Consider the following 14,731-nt stretch of genomic DNA (forward strand, 5'->3'; position numbering starts at 1 on the left):
ACAGGATTGCCAACATACAATCTCTCATTCACAAATTTCAGCCACAACACTCCCCGCCAGCTTGAGTGTTCATCCAGCTCATAGGCATGATGACCTCCTGCATATTCATCGTCTCTCGCTCGGCTGCACATGCGCCCCTTACAACAATGCCTAGCACGCCAGTGGAACCAAGCTCAAGGACAATTACAAGACCTAGTGTTGGTAGACAGTCGCACTTACCGCTCTCTGCAGTGGTGGAACCCACAAAACCTTTCCAAGGGACGACTGTTCCAAGAGCCAGTTCCACAGGTAGTATTAACAGCAGACGCATCACTGACAGGTTGGGGAGCACATCTCCTTCAATACAGTCCAAGGTCTCTGGACAGTCAAACAGAAGACCCTACATATAACCTACTTGGAGTTACTAGCAGTATTCCTAGCAATGAGGGCTTTTCAGAAATACTTGAGCAACAAGTTAATCCGGACGGACAACATGACAGCCATGCACTACATCCAAAAACAGGGAGGGACACTCTCTACAACTGTCCCACCTAGCACAGAGCATATGGAAGTGGGCAATTCCTCAAAACATTTATCTCCTCCCAGGAATAGACAACCAGACAAGAGACCTACTGAGCCGACACGATCAGCAAATACACGTATGGGATATTCATCCTAAAGTTCTCCACCCATTCTTCCTTAAGTGGGGACATCAAGACCTAGATCTGTTTGCCACAAAAGAAACTCAAAATGCCAGTCCTTTGCCGCCAGGTTCCAACACCCGTTGTAAAAGGGCAATGCGATATGAATGAACTGGTCAGGCAGATTTGCGTACACTTTTCCACCAACCCCACTGATTCCATTAGTGGCACGCAAACTAAGGCAACAGACACTCACAATGATCTTTGTTGCTCCCACATCGGCAAGACAGCCATGGTACACGACACTCCTGGAACTCTCTGTACTCCCCCCCACCAAAGGCTGCGCCTTTCGCCACAATGGCTAACACAGAACCATGGAGAAATCAGGCACCCAGATCCCAATCTGATGAACCTAGCGATCTGGCTCCTGAGGTCTTAGAGTTCGGATATCTTAACTTGCCTCCCGACTGCATGAACATTATCGAGGAAGCAAGGTGTCACACTACCAGAGCATGCTACGCAGCTAAATAGAAAAGATGTGTCATTTATTGTAATAATAATCAAATCCATCCATTAGATGCCTCCGTACAAAACTTAATTTACCTGCTACAGAGATGTAACCTAGCATACTCATCCATAAGGCTACACCTTGCTGCTATAGCAGCATATCTTCAAAACAGATATGTCTCTGTTTAGAATACCACCTATCAAAGCTTTTATGGAAGGACTTAAAAGAATTATCCCTCCAAAGCATCCACCTTCTCCAGTCTGGAACCTGAACATTGTACTTACCAGACTCATGGGACCTCCCTTCGAACCACTTCATTCATGTGAACTACAATTCTTAACATGGAAGGTGGCTTTTTTAATTGGAATTACCTCCCTCAGGCGAGTGAGTGAGCTACAGGCACTAACCATTCAGGAACCTTTCATGCAAATACACCACAATAAGGTAGTACTCTGTACAAACCCTAAATTTATGCCAAAAGTTATCTCCACTTTTCACATCAATCAGTCCATAGAATTGCCAGTTTTCTTTCAAAACCCGCAATCAGTAGCTGAAAGAACTCTACACACGCTTGAAGTTAAATGTGCTCTGCTATATTACGTTGACAGAACAAAATCATTCAGAAAGACAAAGCAACTATTTGTTGTCTTTTCACCACAACATGAAGGTTATCCCATTTCCAAAACAGGAATAGCCAGATGGATCGTGAAATGCATTCAAATATGCTATCAAAAAGCGAAGGGCACTTTAACAGTTCCCCCAAGGGCACACAACGTGCAAAATGGGAGCATCCATGGCTTTCCTAGGACATATTCCCTTAGAAGACATATGTAGGGCAGCTACATGATCTACCATAAATACTTTCGCTAAACACTACTGTGTTGATGTGCAAGCTAAGCAACAAGCTGCTGTAGGCCAGGCTGTCCTTAAAACTATTTCAAACCACTGCAGCTGGTACAGGCGGCCACCGCTAGAGGAGAAACTGCTATACATTCATATCGCCCACCCTCCTCCTCGGTGCCTGTCACAGCTGCAGGGTTACCTTCTTAACATACATTTACCTGGTCATCTCTTACTTTTCTATACTCCATCTTTGCCACAATGGCGAAAAACAAGCTGAGGATGGAGAAGATGCCCATGCGCACTGTAGTCCAGGGGAGGAGTCACCTATCTCTTGATACTTTGAAGACTCTTCCAAGACAAAGTGCAAACATCCAGACCCAACACTAGGCGGTGATCTATGCTAAGATGTCAGCAGCCCTACATGCCAAGAACAGATGCATTCTGGTAAGTAGCATTTTCCTTACAGTAGGCTAAATATGAGTTGATTTTCAATTTTCATCAATAGTAAGAGTGCAAGGTGACTTGGGGGGGCATCCCAGCTCAGGGTAAGAGGCTGCAACATAACAGAAGGGGAAGAGCACCTTAAAAGACTTAATTTAATTGAAGGACCTAGTTTTGATCGCTTTCAGGAAGTGTATCATTTTCTGTCACACCAATGGCCAAGGGAAAAGTTTCAAAGCTTAGCTACATTAAAATTGAAGGAACACCCACCTCCTCTAGGTCTCGACCTACAGCATTGCTTTAGCAAGGCTTGTTTGGTCGAGATTATAGTAGGGCTTTCAAAAGTCTACCCAAACTGCTGCGAATCGGGTACAGTACATGTGAGCCAGGCACGTGCACATCGCACACCCACACCATTGCCAGCCACATCCCACACCATTTGTCTGAGCCTCCGCATCAGACTTCAAAGGAATGCGCTCCCGCCACAGCAATGCCGAGAGCTTTTTTTTTTTTGGATCCATTTCACGAGGCGGTGCACGTTGCCTTCCTCCTCTCCCGGTTAAAATTACTGCCGCAGGGCCCTTTCGTCTCACTCCTGCAGGATTCTGCAGAAATCAACCCACGGGGGGTCACAACGCGAAACTTTTCTGCCGAATAAACAGAATTTACATTTCAGAATGTGATCTTCCTACTTGTTTTAACGCACTGTCATCGTGATGCATTTGCGACCCGCCCTAGCCCCTCCCCCTGTTATTTATCACGTATAAGAAACAAACTACAGAAACCTCCTTTTTCCAGTACAAACTGGACGCAACCACTTTACCCCCGCCTCCACTTCCTCCCTCCCAAGTTTCAGAGGCAGCCTGCCACACTTGCGACGAGTGATGGAGCTCTTGCGCTTCTCTGGTACCAGCTCTGCACTGACAAGCGGGGTTGTCGTCGGCCGAGCGCTTTACGTCTCACCACGAGTTTGGTAAGCAACCAAGCGCTATATGAATTCAAGCAAAGTAGAAAACACGTGCTCGGGCAATCGGATCTGTGTTGCTGCCTCACTGAAAGCTACCTCACAATCCATTATAAAGGTGACCATGAACACACTGAGAGGACTGCATGTAACCTGCATGCTGTGACAAATCTTGTTACACTTCCGGTGTTTGGTCCTATATTTCAGGTTCGTTTCCCACCTAATTGTATCTTTCTTTTGCTTTCTTGATGAACGGGTGCGCGCATGTGCTTGCTTAGGGCAGGTCACGGGAAAGCAGGACAGCTCCAACAAATGTCCGTCCAGGCCCCCACCACTCACGGTGAATCCGCAAATGACATGCCTCTGCCCTGGAAGAGTGGACTTGGTTCTTATAAAAACATAACTTTTTGCGTTTTATATCTTGAACCACCAGAACATTTGTCTATTCCGATGTACTTTCAAGCAAAATATGGGCAGCTGAGCTGTCACTGTTTACAGCTGTACTATTTGAAACTAACTAGACGTGCTCGCCGTCGCTCCCTCTTCTAATATTTCTCTCCTCTCTCCCTATTCGACCTTTTTTTTACTGTCGATTCTGCATTTCTCATCTCTCATATCCTCCTTTTCTCCTCCACTATCTTCACTTCTGTCTTTTTCTGCTCTCAACTCTCGTTTCTTCCTTTCACTTTATTCTCTCCTGTCTTCCATCCTCCATCTATGTATAGACCAGTCGCCTGCTTCACCTCTCTGCTATTTTCTTTTCTCTCACGCTGTTCGCTACCTCCAAAATGTGCCCACTTTATTTTCTTTCTCTAATCTCCTTTTATTTAATCGCTCAACCTTTTCACCTGCCTTTTTCCCTGTTTCAACCGTGCCTTTGCTTCTGTCTGCCTTTAACAACTTTTTTTTCTTTTAATATCTACATTTAATGGTCTTGCCGTGTAACTCTCTCCGGACTGCCAATCGCTAGTTCTTTCCGTCTCACTCCCCACCCGCAGGACCACCCCCACGCACGACCACCCCCGCACGCACGACCACCCCCGCACGCACGACCACCCCCGCACGCACGACCACCCCCGCACGCACGACCACCCCCGCACGCACGACCACCCCCGCACGCACGACCACCCCCGCACGCACGACCACCCCCGCACGCACGACCACCCCCGCACGCACGACCACCCCCGCACGCACGACCACCCCCGCACGCACGACCACCCCCGCGCACGACCACCCCCGCACGCACGACCACGCACGACCACCCACCCACGACCGCACGCCCACACGCCCGCCCCCACCCGCCCAACCACCCGTACACAAACACACGCAACCACGATTGCGAGGCACAACGACGCTTGCGAGGCACAACGACGCTTGCGAGGCACAACGACGCTTGCGAGGCACAACGACGCTTGCGAGGCACAACGACGCTTGCGAGGCACAACCATTCACCCATGCACACACTATCAATTGCAGTATGGCGCACTTTACTTAATATATTCATCTAAAGCGCAGCATGCCACCTTTGCTAAAAAAGTAAATACACATTTTTTGGCCTACAATTTATAGACTTGTTGCAATTGGTGTTGCAATATTTAGCAATGCCAGTAGCCCAAACTTCATTAATGCCAGACCTATTGCATTGCAAATGCTTGTTTAAATAGCCTGGGTGGATGCCAGGTGTAAGTTAAAAGACCGAAGTAATCTGTTTGGTGTATTAAGGGCGAATCAATTGGTGAAGGATAGGTGGGCCATGGCCTTGCAGAGCCCAGTAAGCAAGGCAGTGATTTAAATTCCATTCTTTGGGCAATAGGAAGCCAGTGAAGGTCTCTGTCCTTGCCTAACTGACTGTGATTTAGAAAGTCGAAACAGTTTGTGTGAGGTCACAATTTACATTACCTGCAATTTCCGGATATGCGGACCCAATCAACTCTCGTTGCTTCTAATGTGCATGTCATTTGAAAAAACTTTTAATATCCTGTCGAGCAGTACAAAGCTACCAGCATACTGAAAAACGTAAAACGGACTCACAATTCATCATCCAACACAGTGGTACGTGCTCGATCCCATAACATGATAAAGTATTCGGTGGGCATCCGGCACAACATGGAAACACTTCTTAGGATCAAAACTCCAACCACACACTGTACATGGAGTAACATGCTACTCATGTAGACATGTTCTTGAGCGTTCCACATAGGGGATGTAAGCACTGTATAAATCCTCCAGTACTATGCAATATACACTACAACGATATACTATATGGTGCAATATCAAAGCATACAGATCACCATAATATAAAGATGCAATTTGATCCCATCATTTTGCATTCTGTTATTTGTTCAGTGATTTTGTCTTTCATTCGATTCCTAGCCTCCTGTCACACATCCCAGATATATTTATTTTGTTTTGCTATATGTTAACTGTGATGGGTAACTCTGAAATTGGCAACGGGTAAGAACAGCACGACATTAATAAATATATAATCTAATTGTTTTTCTACGTAATACTTTTATCCATGCCCCACAAATTCTGCAAGCCATTGGTGGCAGAGCAAAGCCCACTTTCTCACTAATCTTGTGGGTATTTGATCTGTCGTGTCTGAGCAACCAGTGTGGGCCACCTATTCTATACCTTGTAAATAATTGTGTAACTGTCTACCCTAAGGCTGCAGTAGTTACAGCAGAGTTCTTTCACAAGTGTGAAAAATGACCTTTAACAAAAGTCAAAAAACTAAGCTCAAGGGGATCATGGTTTACGAAAAAGGCAGAAGAGCATGCTTTGAAGTGATCACTTAACATTCATATTCACTTTCAATTTATATTGAATGCGGGCTCTCAAAGCTACTCACCCACTGCAGACTGTTAATGTTGGTGAGAACAACAAATTATAAGGATCGTCATTTTTTTGTATTTACCATGACACTATTTCAAGAGGGAAGCAAAAGCAGGAGGGCCAGATTCTTAGAATGCAAGTGAAAACCTACACTAATTAAATTAAAAGAATAGAAATTCACTTTCTGTTGAAAACAAATCTTTGGCCATGGCTGTTCCTCACCTCCACTTATGTCGCCTGTTGAATCAGCTCAACGTTTTCCCTTCAAGTATATGTAACAGAGGCTGGGATTCAGTGTTAAAAGTATACATATGTAGAATATATAAATGTGTTTTCCAAACTATTACTTTAAACCTTGACCTCCGCGAATTCCACTGCGGTGTGGGTGGTTTATGGAGGGGGCGTGCTTCGGGCAGCCCCCGGCCGTCCTCTGCACACGCCCACTGTGACGTCGGACAGCCCCTAGGGTTTAAAATGGTCATGGCAGAAAAGTGGGTGTGGAGTGGTCATGACATTTGAGATGTACTTTCAAAAGGATATTTATTTATGATTATGTGCAACAGGCCACCAAATTAACTTCACAGAGCTTTGGTGATAATATGGATATCTACTGATCTTGTGTTGGCGGGGGAGGGGGGCAAGTAGTACAGGGCTCAAACCCCAAGGTGATGGGAGAGTCCTAAAAAATAATTTTATGGCTCAAAGTCCTTCCTTCAGAGTTTAAATTTTAGAGCTCTAGGTTCCCGCTTTGGGGATCCTTAAATTCAAACTCTAAAACGTTCAAAATACTCTCATAAAAGAGTGCTGAAACTCAATTATCAGCAGCAAGCTCTATTGCCAGATCCTTGTGTTGCAGTTGTAAACTGGTTCATAGGCAATGCATTTGTCTAGAAGCATGAATACATTTATCGACCTTCACATCAATACATCCGATTTCCAGATCATTACATGGCACCAATCTAATTTATAACCAAGAATTTCTCAGAATTGGAACAGTCACGTGGTCACTGAGCTTCTCTAACAAGCATTAGCAATGCAATAGGTCGCGCATTTACCCGAGTTTAAGCTACTGCCATTGTAAATGGCTGCTTTTTATTTGTTTTTGAAACCAAAACCTCAATAAAAAGCATTGCCATTTACAATGCCAATAGCTCAAACTTGCGTAAATGCGAGACCGATTGCATTGCAAATGCTTGTTTTTAGTAGCTATTTGTCTAAAGAGTCTTCGTACCAACTAGCTTTCTCAAAGCATTTGATACCATGGATGAGTGCCCTTGTATACCCCCTAATTTCTGCATTGGAAGCAGTAGCAGGATGACATGTTTAACTGAAACTTACCATTGTTCATGTCAAGGAATGATTTTTTAATTGGGCTAACTAAATGGAAGGAGGTAGTGTCTTATACTGTGCACTCCGTGCTCATTTGTCTTATAGTAAATTGACACTTGTTAAAATGCTAGTAGTCCTCTTTATAAACCCGAAATGCTAGTATGAATGAGGCTACTGGGGTGCATTCTGTATTATCTAATGTCTGTTTTATCAATTACTTAATGATTGGTGACATTTGCTCTGATCTTTACAGCCGTGTGTCGGAGCAAGTAGAAAAATACAAAATGGAGCTCTCACTGTCTGAGCAATTGCTGAAGGAAAAGGATCAGTCCAGTTTAAAACAGAGGAGCCTTTTTCTGGTGAAAGAAGAAGAGTTTTCTGAACAAATGAAAGATATAAATAAGAGATGTGAGGCTCTTCAACAAGAAAAAGGTACATTGTTTCCTTGAATCTTTTTTTAATAAAGGGACTGTTTCCAAGTCTAAATGTCACTTTTTTTTTAACAAGCAATCTTCTGCATCAGAAAATCTTTCTAGCATCGGTAATATATGTGCTAACCTATCAAATCCGTTGGGAGCTACTTATTAATCTTTCAAAATGATCACCTTAACAGGCTACTTGGATTAATTTGATTGTTTGCTGCAACTATTCCATCTTTTTCTGGTTTGGGGAGCGTGTTCTGCTGTTTTGCGTGTGGTGGGGAAAATATTACATTGGCACCACCTCTGCCTTCTTCCCCCAACTACACCATTTACTGCTAAAGGTGCTTATTAGGCTTGTTCAAACTAATGCAACCTGGATAATTTTTCTGCAAGGTTATTCAAATGGGACAACCTCTTTGCAGCATAATTGACCTTTGATTGGTTACCAGTGGAAGACCATGTGTGGGTTTTTTCTTTTTTTCTTTTTTTTTTTAAATGTTGTTTCTACAGTTGAAGTATAGGCCTGGTCTATCCAGAGTACTTGGGTATGTTAACGAAGTCTACCGATTGACCTGCGTTTAAGGTCCTCACTAGTTTCCTCTGACTTGGAGGACATTTTAATGTCATTTTAGGAATCTGCTAATAGGTGTTTTGGGAAACGTTTATGGAACTTGTTCCTATATGAAGTCAGTAAGTTTTACCACCTTCAAGAGGCGGTTTATTTTTTGTATCCTCTTATGTCCTCTCTAATCGCATGCAGGCAGTACTTCAGTTTGCCTGCTTTGATAATTTTTCAGTTAAATGCGTATAGCTCGAATTTGTTTTAATTTGCTGTAGGTTGAATCTTCACAGTGGAGAATCTGATGCAAAGTAAATGAAAAAATGTGTTCACTTGTGTCCAATCTTTAGATTCACGAGCTTGTTTTGTCCTTGTCTTTTTTAATACCATTTTTATTAAGGTCTGATTCTCATTTTCCAATCGAGACATTTGCTTTAAAGTTTGTGATTCTGTTTAATACGAAGGCTCCTGTGCACTAAACCTTTTCTATGCTACTTGGGAAATGCAATATCTTTACTGTAGGATGTTCAAAGCCTTTATTATTTTCACTTTGCGTTTATACAGCATAGCTGACAATCCGACTTAACTGTAGACAGTTTGGTTTGGATCTCCCCCCTTTAAACGTTTTGTCAAGCTTATTTCAGCCATTGACTTGAGTCAATCCAGTCCTAACTCAACCCGGTGGCATACTAATCTTTCACATAATGGTGTTGGCTGTTTGTGTGTTCTGCTTCCACTCCAGTGTTTGCATTGCGCTGCATTAGTGATTCCTTTTCAACTATAGCCCTCTTTATTAAGTCCTGCAGTCTTTCTAGTGTCTTGCTGTAATGTTCTTATGCTAAATATTTTTAGATGGATGCTTCTTACTGCAGGTCCCTCTTTCAGAATGTACTCTGGCACCATACTGGACCTCGAGTGGTGCCGCATATAGGCACCATCTCTGCACACTGTCAGTTCGTTTCCTTTCTAGGCTCTCCAATGCTTATCCCTTTTCTCGTGGATTGACCTGTTTTAGGTCTCTCATACACAGCGTGCATGCGCTGCATAGGAGGACTTTTAGCCATCGCTCTTCACTTTTTCCAAGCAATGCACTGGTGCTTGTGGCGGCATCCACCTTGCGGGAGCGTGCAGCGGCACGCCACAAGCACGAGTGCAGTGCTTGAAAAGTGAAGACTGCTCTCGCTTTCACTTTTGCTTTTTTTAGATCAAGCCTGCAGTAAACCTGCTAAGATCTCCTTGTTCGAATTTACAAATGAATTTGCGCAGCAGTGAAGACAAAGCACAGGCCTCTGCTTTGTTGAATTCATTCTGGGCAGTCGAGCCCTACAGTGAATCTACTGTCTTCTGGCTTTAACCCTCTCTCAGTATGCTAGTTCCAGTGTTCTAGCTGTATGTTGCATGACATAGTGAGAAATATGAAATCGCAAAAAAGTAATTCACATTGGGGCACATTTGAATGAGCGGTTTCACACAAACTTGCAATGTGTATCCAACCCCAGCAGAAGTTTAATTCCATTTCAGTCAATAAACGAGAAGTTTGTTATTTAAAAAGACGCTTGCTTTAGTTTTTGGCAAGCGTTTTCCGTGGAATTTTCTGCAATTGACCCAAAAGCATAATCCAGGCTGTTGTGTTAGGAGTAAAAAAAATTTTAGCAGTGTTATTTTTTTAGCCTTCGCTTTCTCCCAACATTTCTTCTCCGCCCTCCACTCTCAATGTGTTTGCCTTCATTTCTCTCTGTCTGAGTCCTGTTATTAGTTCTCTTCCACTCACCGGCTTCGCCACCTCATCCTTGGGCTCTCCCTTTACCCCCCTCCTCCAGCTCCCTGTTATCATGTCCACCTGCACAGGGTGGGGGACTGCTCACTCATCCTCTCCAGCTTATGCTCGCTACCTCGCTTCACTGTCCTTTCACCCATCCGTTCCTCCTCTCTTCCTCCCACCTCTTTTCTGAGTCCACCCGCTCCTCTCACTACTTCCTTTTCTTTTCACACCCCGCTATTCCTTGTCCCCTCACCCTTGTTCTCCGCCCCCTCCCTTCTCTCAAGCTTTCCCTTTTCCTCTCCTCGATTCTCATGCCGTTTCACCCCTCCCCATTAATTTCTCCCCATGAGCTGCCCTCTTTTCCCACCTCCCCTTCTCATTGACTCCATTCGTTCACCCACTTCTGCCCTAGCCCCCACCACCCAATGAATGACACACGTGTGAGGTACACTCCCTCTGTCCCCATCACCACCCCCTCTTAGGTTTGCCTGCCACTCCGGCACCGAACGCGAGGCGCACCCACTCCCCCAAACTTGCATGGTCCTGTAACTGCTTGGAAAGTGCTTCGGGCTACACGTCTGGCATGAAGCACTATACAAGCTTACTCCTCCACACTCTTCCCTTCATCTACCCAGCACCCTTGCTGGGAGGCATAGGTGGGGTGAACTCCTCCAAGGAAAAGGCACACCCCAGACATGACACAGATGGCATTTTCTGGGTCCACGCGAAGGCCTTGGTCTCAACAGAATACGCCAAGACAAGGATGGTCAGGGAACAATGTCTGGTGGCAAGTAAAGCTGTTATTGAGAAATCGTTTTTGTCTATGTCCCATTGTACGTAGGATTCAGCGCGAGAAATGCCTCCAATTGATGATGATAGTAAGGTAGGAAAAGCACAGATGCCACGGTTCTATGATCACTTTTCTTGCAGCTGCATACTTAATTCCTGAAGAAATCAGTTAACCATTTAAACCCAGAGTTAGCTTTTGTGGCTATTTCCTAGACCTCATGACAATTGAGCTGTTTAAACTATTGGATTTTATGTATTTTTATTTTTTAAAGTTGTGCATAGCGCAAACTCGACCCTAAGGTATTTTTTCTTTTTTTTTTTTGCACGGAAGGAATAATTGATTTGCCCAGAATTACAGGATGTTGAAATGACTGTGGAGACTCAAACCCAGTTCCCCAGTTCCAGAGTCAGGAGATCTGGCTGTAACGCCACAATCCTCTCATACACGCATAATGGGATTTGATTATTTGCAATGATTTGGTGTTTCTGTAAGTTTAGTTCTCTGCAGTGGGTATGGGAAACTCCCAAATTATGTAGTGTTGGGAAGCCTGGGGTGTGTCAGAGCTGAGGGAAGTAAAATAGTGCTTGTATGGTAATAGGAAGTATCTTAAGGTGGTAATCTAGGTGCTGACCCTCTCGAGGTCTTGCTTAAATAGCAAAGCGCCACCACAGAATCACTAAGCTCCACTCTGCGGCTGCCACCGCAGCAGCATCACTCTGCACCCCCTGAACACCAGTGCGGCTACCACCACCTCGTCATTACTCTGCACCACCTCCGCCTGCTCTCAGAATTTGGTATCTGTTGATTCTCACCTAGCGTTCGTCCGCTGCTAGTGTTATAATACAGGTACTAGTTCGAAACCTTCACCCTCAGATTGTTTGACCCCCTCTCAAAAAGCTATAACAAACAACCATTGAAACAGGCAGAAACAAGTAGCCAGCTTTACAAGGACATAAAACTGAGGACATTTTTATTGTAAATACTTTTTCTAATATGGTCATTCAGTTGTACATAAAGCCGCCTTGGTCATATATAAGGTAACAAAAATGCTTCTGACACTTTTTTATTTTAACTTTTCAGTCCTCAAGATGATCTGGGATGACCTTTGGTCCTTTTTCATGGCCCAGGGGTGACTGGTGCAGAGGTCTCTAGGTGTTGATTTTTCTGGCTGTGGGCTGTAGCGATGGAAGGAGCCTGCATGCAGATTCTGTAGGCGACGTCTGAGTTCACTGGGAGTGAAACCACAATGGACTCTCTGGAGAGCTTGAGGGCCACAATGGGCCACAATGGCACTGTTGGCCCACTTCAACTCTAGCTTGGAGCGACTGGTGCAGTTGTCTTCAGGAATTGGGTTTGAGTTCAAGTTCTCACAGGAGTCTTTGGATACCTGCAGGTTGCATGGGAGCAGGCCCGCTACTTCTCTGGAGTCCTTCGTCCCTGGGCGAAGTGCAGGCAGGTCTCCTGAGCTTTGGGACCTCAGCAGTTGCAGGACCAGTCTACTTTTGGTATAATTGTCGAAGTCAGCAGGCAGGCCAGCAGGGTTGGTGCCAAGTCAGTTGCTGAGTCTTCAGTGCTTGCAGGATGTAAATCCTCATATCATCCCGTCTTTCAGGTCGGCAGGATCAGATTTCCTGGTGCCAGGGGTTCCCCTAAATACTGAATTGTGGTGGCAGCCAGTGGGCTACTGGCCCTTGAGGTAACTCTTTCCTCTATATATCTACTTCTGGGGAGTGGACATAACCCTGTCCTCAGTAGCTTTAACAGTAGAGTACTGGGTCCCTGCTGTCCAGGGTCCCAGTACCAGTGTGTTTTCCCTAACAATATGTCCACAGTTTGTACTTCTGCCCCCTGTATGTCCCTAGTAAGTGGTACCCTTGTTACCTAGGGCTTGGAGGCTAAAGAGGGTCCCATGATAACCCCTCATTGGTACCACGCTACTACCCTTGCAGCTGGCATTCCCTGTGAGGTGAAAAAATGACCGAATAGACATTGCGCACTGCCTAAGATATAGGTAAGTCAACCCTCTAGCAGGCCTTACCAGTCCTAAGGCAGGGCGCCCTTTATACCAAGTGTCTGCATATCTGCATACGCAGATATGCCCCCACAGTGTTAGGGTCTATTCCTTAATATTGTAAGTGCCAGGGAAGCCATAGAGTACATGGGCTGGGAACGTGGCAGCTCAAGTTCCACAGCACCAAGATGGCTTCACTGAAACCAGGAGTGTTTGGTCCCAAACAGCTCTTTGTAATATCAACTGTTGCAGTGAGATTTACTAAAACTTACTCGGAGGACACTTCAGAGGTGTCCCCTGAAACCCTTCCAACCCTGGTGTGGGCACAGACTGGCTTTAGGTGGACTGCCACACAGACCTGTTTCTGGGCGCCTGGGTGAAGTCTCTGCTTGCTGGGACTAGAAACCATGCACATCCTAGTCATGTCTCATCTGCGATGGCCTAAGAAGCAAGAATGCAATGAATGAATAGTCAGCGCACACCTAATCTAATAAGAAAATATGAGCTAATCAAAAGTACACTGTTATGCGTGCCCGCCAGTTAGAGGATGCCAGCCTCGCATTAAAGAATGTCCGCAAGTGAATGTTCACTTTTATACTGGGTGCACAGCGTGTTAGTTCACCAAATTCAAAATTGTAACACAAGTAAACATACTAGATGCGTATCATACCCTCCAAGTTACAGCAGTGCCTGCAAATGTGGGGAATGAAACTGTAAGATGGGCATCCCGGGCATACATCCAAAAGTCTGCTGCTGACGAGGTCACTGTGATGACTATATCGGTTGGTTCTAACGTAGATCGATTTCGCTACAAGCTGTTTAACGCCCTACTTTCAAACAGCCACTACAACAATAAATGCTGAGTAAGCTTATGACACTCACTTAACAGATGTCTAGTGGACATAAGAGACATGAGACCATAATTACCCCACATTCACCTGGGTTTTGTCCTGGATCGATATCACCGCAAACTCTCTGCTGTCTGATTTGCAAACAGCCGGAAGCCAGACGCTAAATTATGAAGCTCCGTGATAGACATCGCAGTGAACTACTGACTCAAATTCAACTAAGACCCATGCTCGAATAACCACGAGCATGGGCGCCATCTTGAAGTAGTAATATGTATCACGCAACAGTTATAACTGCTGTAAAAACGTAAATAGTGCCAATCCTGCCAGAATCGAATGTAAAATGTCTTGATTTAACTACAATCTAATTGTGTAATCTAAATACCCTTAAATGTGTGCGATGTCTGGTACTACACTGATCTTAAACTGCACAAGGCACCAGTGAATACATGAAGCTGATAAAAGAAAATCTTATCCAAATGACAATGGGAAAAGTCCATTAAAAGTGTAAATAAAAGCTAGCAACATTGTATGACATTGTGTGCTGTGATGTAACTCAAAAGGAGAACAAGGCCATCGACCATAATGAAAAATGTATACCGGATGCTAGTATAGAGTGGACGAAGAACCTCCAGTTCTATGCGCAAAAAAAATATATGAACGGTAAGGACACACTTACATGGTCCTATCTGTACCCATGGATGAGCAATAAAAATAAACCTAAACCTCTGACAAGATTGAAACTAAAGATTCACCATCCCGCCTAGAACAGAATAAACTTAACATGAGAATTAATGCA

General features: G+C 44.6%; 1 protein-coding gene across 1 annotated transcript in view; it reads left to right on the forward strand.

Annotated features, from left to right (window-relative positions):
- The window catches only part of HMMR (hyaluronan mediated motility receptor), a 488,049-nt gene that overhangs the window by 221,436 nt on the left and 251,882 nt on the right, over positions 1-14,731 (forward strand). The window contains exon 13 of the mRNA XM_086931406.1: positions 7,794-7,972. Within this exon, the coding sequence (XP_086787532.1) occupies positions 7,794-7,972 (179 nt within the window). The remainder of the gene's footprint in view (positions 1-7,793; positions 7,973-14,731) is intronic.

This window comes from Lissotriton vulgaris, chromosome 7 (genome assembly GCF_964263255.1).
Source record: "Lissotriton vulgaris chromosome 7, aLisVul1.2, whole genome shotgun sequence".
NCBI lineage: Eukaryota > Metazoa > Chordata > Amphibia > Caudata > Salamandridae > Lissotriton > Lissotriton vulgaris.